Consider the following 12,222-nt stretch of genomic DNA (forward strand, 5'->3'; position numbering starts at 1 on the left):
CTAAACCAATATATATTTGCATTTTGTAGCACATAAAGTACAAAATAAACAGGTTATGAAGAGCTGTGGGGCTATCACCACTGAAGATTTCAGATGATGCTACAAATTATGAAAATGAACTTGTGAAATGAGGAGTCCATCCCCTGTAGTGCTCCGTGTTGACGTAGTGTAAAATAGATAATGTAGAGCTAGGATCTGTGCTCTGCCTCATTTGTCAGTACCTTTTCTTTTTTCATCCTACCCTCTCCTTCCTTCACAAACTCCTCCAGTTCCCTGCTTCCCACTCCCATCACCTCTCACCCCCCATGGCTGTGTCAGCACGGCTGTAAGGACTTCTCCGAACTTTCTTACACTTTACTGTTAAGGACTGGCAGGTTTTGTACTTGATGATACCCGTTAAGTATGTCTGAAGTAGTTGGCTAGCTGTGTACCTGCAGAGATGATAGCCTATTTCCAAGAAGGGATGGAAGGAGGGAGGGAGAAGCAACCCCACGCAGCACCAACCAGCCACTTATTTTTTTCCTGAAGTAGTTTAATTCATCTCAGAACTGTGAGTTCAGATGATATTTGTCCAGTAGGTTGTTTGAAAATAAAACTTTTAGGTCTGTGGGGTGGAAATGATTCTCCCTACCAGAAAAGTAACCGATGGGAGACCAGGTGTATTTACCACTTTGCCCAGCAGTCCCGAGTCCTGGTGTCTAGGGTGGAGGGCTCTTTCTGGAGACACTCCAGTTGTAGTATCACTGGATATACACTGCAAAAAGGTCATGTGGTAGCTGAGTACTTTTGGTGCTTATTTCAGAGGCAGGGGAATTGGGTTCTCCTCCCTACGCCAGTGAAGATCTGCTAGACTAAGACAGCATCAGGAAGGAGAGATGAAAATACCCCAAGCCTAATTTTAAAACATGGTTTCAAAACTGGAATTTTGAAAGGTGTTTGAACCACCGTATTCTGCATCATGGAGAGAAACCCCCAAAGTAAAGCTTTTGGTTTTGAGTTGGATTGACCATTTGATTTGTTTCAGGGGTTTTCTTGTTCATTCCTTTTGGTTACATTTTCACAAAACCAAGCAAGCTGATTTCTGTTCACATCTGCTTTGGTCTGAACTGATTTCTTTTTAATCTTCGCTCATTTTGCTGCTGCATGGAGAACTTGCTTGTATACAAAGGCTTATATGACATGACCAATCTTACGACTGTTTGAAGATAAGTAACTTTTTATATGCAAAGAAGGCTTATACACAGGGCTCCAGCTCTGGAAGTGCAGATTCTAGCTATTAATTGCCTTCCTATCTTGATTGTAGACAAGGCATTTATCTTTCTTTGTGTGGATTTTGTCAGTTCTAAAATAGTGATGTGTTTCACAAGGCAGTTACAAAGTTTATTCCTTCATGTTTGTAAAACATGGATGTAAGCTGCTGTATAAATAGAAAATTTAAATATATCTGCCAGCTCATGGAGAAACCTCCGTGCATGAAACTGAGCAATTCCAAACAGATTTTGCTTTGTAACTGCTTTCAGAAATCTGTGATGTTTTTAAATAACATATGTATTACTGCTGAGCTCAATTCCAGTTTAGATGGCATATCAGAACATGTGTTTCTTAAAAAAGATATTATGGAAAATATGTAATGATCTTAGATTTTAACAAGCTAATCTAACTAGCTATTGGTACCTCATCCTATTTTTACTTGGAAAGCCATGGATTCTGGGAAGAGGAAAACAGGAGTGTTAATATGCAATTAGATCATCAGATTACGCTTCCTTCTGCTTGCTTGATTTTCTACTGACATGTTTCTGTAGCTATGGTTTTAGACACCACTGCTGCCTTTTCAGATAACCATTGGCTGGAGAATTAAAAAAGAACCGTCATAAGAACAAGAGACCTAAATGACCCATGAACTTCAGTATCTGAAACAGCAAAGCTCTTCAGTTCTCCAACTTCTGTCTCCTCTATGGTATTGCTTCTTTTTCTGATTTCCCACAGAACTTTCCTACTCTGCTTTAGAGTTTGTCTGCTTATGCAATTTTTCGTGATTAGTTCCTTTCTGACGTAGTGCAGAATAAAAGTGCCTGCATGAAACTTTAACTAAGAGTAATTCCAGGTGTAAACACACATTTGGTTCCAAAGAGGGCTGAAGTACAGTATTGTTGTTTGCAAAAATGCAATTGATTTCCATAGCCTTTTCAAAAGCATTCTAGAAAAGGAGAAAGGAAAAATACTGAAGAGTTAAGAGCATTTTCTTAAAAAATAAGTGCTACAATGGCATGAAATCTCAAGTGCCAATTTAATTGATTTCCCAAGATGATGAAAAAAATTCACTGTTTCTGATGTGGCAGGAGTGTTACTGTTGGGAGAAAGGGTGGCCACTGTTGCCCAGCATGCACAGTTTGCTTTACTGATGTAGTGGTTCAGCAAGAGTTCAGCTTTTAGCGTGGGAAGCGAATAAACTGCAAGATGCAATTTATTTTCAAGTGATTTGCATCACATAGCTTTTTTGCATTGCTGTTGGATCACCGAGGCATTTGTTTCCAACCTTTTTCAATTTTCAGAGCCCAGAAAATTTTCCAGTGGAGATGCAGAGAAAATTCACACCTATGCAAGCTGGAGAGCGTATTTGTGTTTACATTTGTTTTTTGTTACCTCTCTCCGACTCCTTGTAAATATTCCCTGAGGTACAGGGTTCTGTGGGGCTGAAAGCTCCCCGCATCAAAGCACATGCTAGTACATTTGCTGACAAAAACACTTGAAAGGCTTTTGGCAAGGAGATGGTATGTCTTCTTACCTGTGTTTTGTATGTAAATTAATGAAGTCAGATGCAGGCCATACCTGAGCTTTCGTGTGCTGGCCTTAGTTCTTTGTGGCTGCTCGGCTTTGACCTGCTCTGGCCAAAGAAAGTGTTGACGCTTGCCAGCTGGGACTATTAGTTTTCTTTCATTGAGCCAGATGATCAACATATGCGGGTATAAGGGGTGCAGCCACACTGCACCCACTGTTCTTGCCCTGTTTTTTCTAATGATAGTATATGACATTTGGTTCCGTGAAAATGATGGATTTATATTTAGATTTTATTAGACTCTTTTTCCTATTTGCTTCCTGCTCGCACCGTATTACCCCTCTTCCATTCTGCTGTGTATCGGTAACCAATATTTTATTCATATAACCTCTCTGTCAGTGAGTGGCAGATGCTGTTCTCGCAGCCATGGTCAGCTGAGGTGAGGTAGCTGTGGTCCACCTCCAGCAGCTCCCTCGTCATTGAGAAGGCTTTCCTTGCCGCAGCATACCAACGTGCTCCAAGAACTTGGCATCAACTGTCAGCATCTTACCAATTAAAAAGCATTCAGCCCATTTGAGAAGAAAAGGAATAGTTAGCAGCATTCCCGGCTAGGAAGACACTTCACATTTTTGGTTCTGGTGAAGGGGGCGAAAATGTCAGTTACATAAGAGGAATGATTATAGAAATGAAGCATTTATAGCTTGGATAAAAAAGGGAATTTGATAACTGTCTGCATTAAATGAACTGTGGTGTGGTCATGAAGGAGAGGAAATAGGGTTAGCTATGTCACTGCCATGGGGGAGAATGTGGCCAGGAGCAACGAGAGAGATTGGCACAGTTAAACACAATTTAGACTGAAAAGGTTTTCAGATGATTTTCCAAGTAAAAGTTGGGAAACGTTCCTCCTCACACATTAATTCCTTCTAAAATATGTTGGCATGGAGTGCTGTGCTTTAGATGGCTTTAGGTGGTGGTGACGTTTTCTGTAGGCTCAAAGTCAGTGAGTCACTGAAAGCAAAGAGTGTTGTGATCAACGTAAAGTGCTGTGTGTGGTGGGTCAAACCTGAAGACTGTGTCTTCTGGTGAGGAAGACAAGCAGCTTGGGAACTATGTACTTCTCAAAGACAGTGCAATCTAGAAGGGTAATGTAATTATGGGCTGTTAGCATGGCCTTTTCCTATTAAATTGTACATCCTAATGTAAAATACACAAAAACTGCAACTCAGGTGCAGAATTTCTAGTATTAAACAGTTGTCTCAGAGCCTTCTGTTTTGCAGACAATGCCTCCCAGGTTCAGTGTACAGAGAGCACTTGCCAGGGAGAGAAACCAGGGTTACCTAGCTAATAGAAGTATTGACTGTGAAACCCGTGTCTTGTTCATTTTAGAAACGTAGTGCTGGGGTCTCCTTGGCAGAGCTGAGGAGGAAAAACCCAAATGATACGAGTTTATCAAAATACGAGGACTTTTCCAGTATGAGCGAAGTGGAGTAGTAAGGGAGATCTTAACTCTGCTTTTAAAGTGGAGGCTTGCTGAGTTTTTTAAAGGGCTTAAAGGCATAGGTGCTGTGAGACGAGACTCAGCAAGCACAGGGGACATTTCGGGTCCTGCGATGCCATAAAGCGCACGCCCAGCCCTGAGCCTTTACTGTCTTTCCAGTTCGGTTCCGCAGATCCTTTGTTTTGCTTGGCTGCCCCATGGGTGCTGGAGTGGTTTAATTACGCAGACATCCACGTGGCTTTGTCACCAGGCTGGAGCCTGCAGTGCAGCTCCTCACCCTAATTGCTACCAGGGAGCCCATCTATTTCTCCCTCATCTTCTTATTAGCTTTTGTAACTTACTCCATCAGTCCATCCTGCTTCCTCCCCTGCTGTGGCATGACTTTGAACACTAGGATTATTTGCAGTCCCCTGAGCCCATGAGGTCAGCTAAGGAGACGAGTTCAAACCAGCCACCGACCCTACCCAGCAGAAGCGAACATACCAGGTGATGTTCTTGGAAGGGCAGCTGGCTTTCCCCGTTTGCACAGCCGATGCGCTGCCTCACAGGCGATGGTGGGAAGTAAATCTTCCGATCTGAGTGTCTGGATCATCCTCTTCATTAAATTTTAATTTTTTCCCTCTCTTGTTCATAGCTTTTTGAAGCCCATCAAAATAACCCCAGCTGGCCTTGGTTTTGTACAGTCACAGGGACATCTCTGGTCATTTTTCTCTGCACTTCAGTAGTACAAAACAACTGTAATGTGGGGCTCCAAATTTAGTACGACAGCACTGTCAGCTTCCCCTGTGTTTATGTTGGGGTGTAACGATTTCTCAATCTTAAGCATTTGCTTTAAAAGAGAAAGGAAGTCCAAATCACAAAACATTTTTCAGATCCTTAAGACACTGAAGGTAGTCATCTACAAAAAGCTTTCTGTTTGCCACAGGTAAATACAATTTTCAAGTACTTCTCTAATACAAAAGGTGTACGCATACACATGCATATGTACGTAGTGTGTTGTGAGCAGGAGACTGCCTTTATAGGAGAACGATACACTGAGTGGTGCTAAAGTACTGTCTTGGTTACTTTCTGGTGTATACGCAAGGCAAAATGGTTAAGGAAATAAGGACAAGAGTTGTGCACGGGACAACTTAGGTAATTGCACAAGCACCTGATATGTCCCTTATAGTTTGAGCTGCCTCTGGTTACACGGTATTATGGTGGTTGCATGTGCAAATGCTACTTTATTTTTGAATCAGTGATTTTGTACATGGATTTCATCTTCTCAAAATGTGACCTTGAGAGCACTCCTGATCACTGCACCACTTTTCTTTATATACTTGTGGGCAGTCATTTTGCTTCAGAGCTTTTTATTTCAAAGCATGAAAGCATGACGACCTTTCAGCATTCACCGTCTTGTTCTTATATGAGCTTTCTGAGATGCAGTCAACGGTCTACTGGTTAGGACATGCTCCAGCATTGTAATAGTCTTGGGAAGAGCTTTCTTCAGCAATGCCTTCTGGATCTAATATAGAAGTAGTGTGTTTTTTTGTGCTAATACTGTGCAGAGGCCAGCATTTCTCTCTTTAATAAATTTATGAGAAATTGCAGCAGGTAGCCTGCTTGACATTTTCTTATGGTAGGCTTGACCGGTTGGTGAGCTTTGGCTCGCTGTCCAGAAAAGGCCTGTATAGTTGTGCGCTAGCTTTTCCAAATCACGGCATGCCTTTTTTTGTCAGCTGCAGGCTCCTACCGCATTGTGGGTGGTTGCATCACTAAGGAGAAAATAGGTAGCAAAGGCACAATCATTGCCTCAGGACTTTGTCAAGGAAACCTCATGTTAAGTTGCATATTTGTGACTTGAGCTCCAAGGGTTTGGTCATGCTTGCAGTAATCTGCAGATGTGGAGCCTGTTGTGTTCTGTGAGCGGCCACTGATTTGAAAGGGGAAATGAGTAGGAAGCGAGAGAGGTTTAGATCAAGGGGGAAGCTACCTGCAAGGAAAAAGCCTGACAACTTTGGCTTCAGAAGTACCAGCACGTCCCAGAAGTCCCAATGTCCAGCAAATGCCTGTCTTGGGTCAGGAAAGCTTTTCACCACATTAGAAATGCTGAGATGCTTACAGATGAAGTGACTGTGGGGACGTAATTTCATCACTGATATCTTGCTGAATAATGAACTAGATATTTTTTCTTCCCTCGTCCTGCTGGAAGTCTAAAGTAGACAAAGGAGGCACGCCAGGGTAAATTTAGCTTAACGAGAAGGCAATCAAGTTCACTATGACCACCACTGAGAAGAATGTTAAAGCAATACTCGTCCAGCTGGTGATAAAGGATAACCTGCGCTGAACTGTAGAAATAAATGGAGGAAAAAACATGACTCACTAATATCCTTGACCTTTTTTCAAGAGCAGATAAGAGTAGTAGTGACACCTGAAACCATTAGATATGAATACAGTGATTTCTAGATGGGTTTGCCTTATCTCTTGAGAGCTCCGAGTATGGAGTGCTGTGGCAAAAAAATCAGTGAATTGGCTGGACAGGGAAGTGGTTATGTCTACAGCTGGAAGAACAAAGGATATTTGCTTTATTTATTTTTCACTCTTAACACGCTTATAGCATTAGGGACTCTAAGCACTGTTTCACTTTGCTGTTGACACAGCGTAGGGTTGCGGGATGGACAGACAGCTTGGAATGGTTACAAAAAAGGATTAGTAGCTGTTTTGCAAGAGGTTATTATTGCAACTCTGGGAGTTGGTTTCAAAGGCAGCTACAAGCATGAGCATCTCTCATTTGCTCTCCATAAAGAATAGTGCCTCTATAGTCTCATGACATTTAGCATCAAATACCTCTACACTTTTCTTCTTCCTGTTTTGGCCAGATAGGATTCTATAACCTCAAATCTTCTGTGTATGTCCCTTTGTTTTGTGATTCATTTGTGAAAGCAAGAAAACATCCCACTGAGAAAGCGAGAAACAGGATATAAAAATAGGGAGCTGTGCACAATTCAATCCTTTTTTTCCCTTTCCTCTGAATCCCTGTGTGGCAGCACACTGATGCAGCACCATGACCAGCAGTCTGGTGTCTGCAGCCTGCCAAGCTGAACCCAAAAGGACTGGGCATCATCAGTCTCAATCTTGCACCATCTTTTTTTGGCTTTTTGTTTATACTTGTTTATTTAAAACTGGGGATTTGTTGGTTTCAGCCCTGGGTTGGGGCCTCCTGTGCGCTGCTGTGGTTTGTGGCCCTGGACAGCTCCTGACCCTCCTGCCTGCGTCCTCCTTGTCACCCTGACACCCATTTGTTGCCTTTTCTTTTTCTCTGGAGTAGTCTGTAATCTTCAAATATCTCCTTCCCTTCTGTCCTCTCTAATTTTCCTTTTCTGTGCCTGTCCAGGGGCTGCCTCCAGAGCACATCCCACTGCCGTTTGCAGGCAAGCAGCCCACCATAATCATAACAGCAAGGTTCCCACCGCTCGCCCCTGGCAGGTTCCTCCATTGCAAACAAGAGGCCTGGTTCAGCAAGAGAAATGCTTAACTCGAAATCTTTTTGATGTTTGTGGGCTTTGAATTTAGGCCTGAGTTAAGCTCATGCACACGTATTTATCCCATATGAGGCAGCCAGGCTTCAAGTGAAGAATGCGAGCTTTGTAAAGCTGCAAAGCTTTGTCTAGCAAAGGGTCTGTGCTCGCCTCTTTGTGTTCCTCCAGACATGCAGTTGCAGTACCAGGGAACTGGTACTGGCCCAGCCATTTGTACTCCTCCTTTCACATCCCACCATGTCAGGGCCAGCTCCGGATCAGATACTTACTCTCTGTGAGCAGGCATGTCACAGTACTGGTGAGACGTGGCTGTGACTGCTCTGGCACTGCTGGTGACCTGTGCCTCCCTCTCGTCCTCAGCCCAGTGGCTTGTTTTGAATTCCTGCTCAGCACGATGCCGTGTAGAAGCAGTGAAATTTTTCTCTCTGTGTCTAATGTCTAATTAGACACTGGTGTCTAATGGCACATGGTAAACGCCTGCTGTCCTCACTGATGTTTTTTTTTAAGATGTTGCAAACAAAGGTCGGGGTGATTATTCTCTCACTAAGTCTTAAAGCCAATTTCTGGATCACAGACGAGAATAACATTGCCTGCATTCCTCACATGCCTGTTCGTCCTGCCATAGAGGTCTCGTTGCTGTAGCTGACCAGTGATGTTTTCTTACCTGCAAGGTCAGAGATAAAGATGTTGGAGTGCTGAGAGAATCTAATCTCAGCAAAGCCTCTTTTGGATCAGAGAGTACTTCTGCTCTTTGGTGTACTTTCAAAGGCAATCCTTTGAGGAAACCTGGGAGAAGCATGTCAAGCTCAGTCATTTTACATAGGCGTGAATGCATTGTGCGAAGCAGTCCAGGTGTCATGAAGTAGGTGTTCAGTGTAGGCTTCAGACAGAAATGTATCCATTGTGAACCTGTGCAGCACTTGAGGGACTTTGGAGATGTTCATAACCATTCTTAACATTATAAATATTTTTAAAATGCTATATATAATTTGGCTTCAGACATTTTCAGGTCATAACTAAACTACTAGGCTTGTTCCAAATCAGGGATGGATGGCATGAATAGCACTGTGTGAGTCAGACCTATCACATGTTCTGAATTAAACTTGTGCTGAGCCACGTTGATCTTAAGACTCTTTTTGAAAATCTCCCCACCTTACTAAAATTGCTGATAGCATTTCTACAGAGGTTGATGATGAAGAAAAAATAAATCAGAAGAGTGGAAGAGAGTAAGGAAGCAACAAGCTGACTGGTATAATGGAAAGAATGAAAACATGCAACTAGGAGAAAGTATTCTGAATAAACAAGTTAGTGAAATAACAGCTTCAGTAGCAGATAGCTTTTGGCTTGCCTAGCACTCTCAGAAGTTCAGATTGCAAATCTTTAAGTTTACCAAAGCAGGGTCATCTCCTAACAAATACAAATGGGTGTTTCCCTACCTAGGCACTGCAAGATGCCTGAAGTATTACCACAAATGGCTCCTATTCTCTGGGGAAAAAAAGAATATGACATACGCGAGGATGACATAAAGATGAGAAGATTGGAGATCTTGGAGAATGTATCTGATGGCTTGCCTCCCAGTAGAGATAATACATGCCTCAGGTGAGATTTCACCTGTGATGCTTTGCACAGTTCTGACCACACATACTTAAGGCAGGTCAATTCAAGCTTGTTCAAAAGATTAGGTGAAAGAAACCCCAGATATTAGTTTCTCCATTTTTCATCCTATCTGAGAAGGAGAAACTGGCAGATCTTGATGTCTGTATCCCACTAAAGACAGGTAGAGCATGAATAAGTTTGCTGTCTGTACGTAGATAAAGGAAGATGTTAGCCTACCTGCAAACAAGAGCTAACTGGGTATCAACATCTGACTGCAAAGAGACTGTGAGTACCTTTAAGCTGGAAATGAAGGAGGCTTCAGGCTACCAGAAGAATGAGGCTTTGGAAAAAGCAGGGACAGGAAAGCTGAACTTTTAAGACTGAGTTAATGAAAGTCATGCTATTGCATGTGTGCCTGGAGCAGAGCAAAGGATCAAAGCCTACACCCTTGGAAGTTATTTTCATTCCCTGTGTGATGGGAAGAAAGAGAGAAAGCAGAACTTGGTACAGATAACTATTATTTTGTATATACATATCCAGTATATGATCCATATACACACAAAAAGGAATGGGAGTCCCTGAGTGGAGCTGCAAGAAAGCAGATGCTCTGGCTTCAGCTTATTCTGCCAGTGATTACCTAAGAGAACCTGCTATTGCTGTGTAAGCCCTAATTTTGAATGTTTTTCTCTTCTCATAGTAATTTTTTTAATCTCTCCGAATATGCAGTAGTTCTAAAATACTGGGGTTTTAATGTCTCTTCCTTTTTTTTTTTTTTTTTTTTTTTAAGTCATTGCTTACTTGAGACCTCCACAAACCCACTAGCTGTTCTCTCAGAGGAGCAGCAGTTCATTGGGATGCACGATTCCTGGAAACACGAGGTGTCCCCTCGGCCGGGGCCGCGGAGGCAGGATGGCTGCTTCTGCGGGGCTGACATTGCTGCTGCTGCTGCTGGCGCCAGCGAACAAGCGAAGCTCTGTTCGTTTTCTGCTCCAGCAGAATGAGCGGGGGGCGGGGGACGGGACAGAAGAAGGATGAGCTTGGGGATGGAGGCTGCTCAATCGAATGAGGAAAAACGTAATGAGAGAAGACAATGTATATTCAGGTTCATAAAGAAGTGCTTTCAATGATAACTCATTAAACAAAATTTGGAAGGATTTGGCAATCCCCTTTTATCGCTGTTCACAGGACAGCTTATCTGTTCATTTCTTCTGTTTTGCATGCTAATGATAAATCAAAGCCGAGCGTCAGTATTTGCTTTGTTGTTGCCGATGACCCTGGTTTAGTACAATCTCAAAACATGAAATATCTTCCCATTTTCTCATTGCTTATGTCTTCTCCCAGCATTCCAAATGGCAGGCTGGTGTTGTGATTTGAAAATCCTTTTAAACATTGCTGCTGTAGCGTATTCTTAGTAAAAAACAAGAGTGCCAGAGGTATGCTGGAGAGGGAAGCATCCAGACTGTGCTGAGAGCACAGGGAGAGAAATGCTTAGCTCCTCTCGGCCACTTCGGAAGTCTCAGTCTGTATATTTCCATCCATTTGAATTAGGCTGCTTTGGTCCTTCTGAAAGCAAAGCAACCATTATTACATTAATGAGATATTAAAAGAAAAAAATCTATCACAAGTTTTATATGACGCAGTACCTTCAGAAATGTGGCATTTTAGAAGTGTGGGCATTACATTTGTTGGCCTCTGCATAAATGCAGCAACTAAGAAGCCATATTGGTGCTGGTGTAGTTAATAGAAGTGTGATTTTTAAGAGTTTTCATGATGTGACTAGAACAATGCATCCTGTAAGGAGAGCAAATGCTGAAACATGAGACGCTTACTTCTGTGTCTGAGAGATTAAGCATTTTCATCTGGCTGAGTTGAGGTTGAGGGAAGAGGGAGTTTTATATGACTTGGAGGCTTCTGTATTCTTTTTAGTTACACCACATACGTGTGAGTGTCCGAGTGCTGACTGAGCATGGTCTAATTACGCTGCTGACAGCAGATGGAAGCAAAAGGCCAGATCATGAGGTGTGTCATACCCGCTTGACCTGCGGCCATCATCTGGCCCTACTCTGTCTTCAACCATGCCGAGGAGGTACGGCCAGTGAGAGGGGGTGGCAAAAGGTTTCTCTCACCCTGCCCACTGCCATATGTGCAGAGAGGTGAATCCTCCCCCCATCCTTCTTCTCAAGTACTTTTTGCAATCCCGTGCTTTTATTGCTGTGAAGGGACATTTGTGTGGTGGGACTGGCCACAGACCCTGGCCTGTGTGCAAGGGGGCTGGGTGTGTGTAGCAAGCAGAGGATTCCTATTCCCTGAATGCATTAGGATTAATTACTGTCAGCCCTTAAAAGATTTTTGCACAGCAGTCATTGTTGTCTCCAGCCATCCCCCTCCCTGAGTGCCTCGGGAGCAAGCAGAATTTCCCATAATGCACTCGGTTGTGTGGATTCCCTACCACGGGCAGAAGCATCTGCATCCAGCTGCATTCAGCTTGTGTCCTCATGAGACATGAAGGCTGTTGACCTTTATATTTTTTTTTAATCAGAGCAGAGTTCGTTCTTCCGCAAATAAAGTGGCAGATCGATTTACTTTATGCCTACATGCTAGACTTGGAAAAGTTGAGATCTTTTTGCGGTGTAGCTATTCCTTTTTCATCTCTAATGATTGCTCTTCTTTGCTAGACCAATGCATAGGAAAATAGGTGTAGATTTGGTATTTCCCTGAATATGTTCGTTTCTTGAATAGCCATTATGCTCCCTGTAGGCATAGGTAGGTAGCAATGTCCTTAGAAAGTGGAAAACCGATATTTTTTCCCCCAGTCTTTTAAAAAGACTGATATT

At 42.8% G+C, this 12,222-nt stretch overlaps 1 protein-coding gene across 2 annotated transcripts in view; it reads left to right on the plus strand.

Annotated features, from left to right (window-relative positions):
• ANKH (ANKH inorganic pyrophosphate transport regulator) overlaps window positions 1–12,222 on the plus strand; it is a 111,361-nt gene that overhangs the window by 7,638 nt on the left and 91,501 nt on the right. Inside the window, exon 2 of one of the 2 annotated variants that reach the window (XM_068396771.1) lies at window positions 1,836–1,957. The exons of the other annotated variant lie outside the window; for it this stretch is intronic. Coding sequence (XP_068252872.1) covers window positions 1,955–1,957 — 3 coding nt within the window. The 5' untranslated portion in view covers window positions 1,836–1,954. The remainder of the gene's footprint in view (window positions 1–1,835; window positions 1,958–12,222) is intronic. 2 annotated transcript variants of the gene reach the window in all.

Source organism: Nyctibius grandis, chromosome 3, assembly GCF_013368605.1.
Source record: "Nyctibius grandis isolate bNycGra1 chromosome 3, bNycGra1.pri, whole genome shotgun sequence".
NCBI classification, from domain to species: Eukaryota; Metazoa; Chordata; class Aves; order Nyctibiiformes; family Nyctibiidae; genus Nyctibius; species Nyctibius grandis.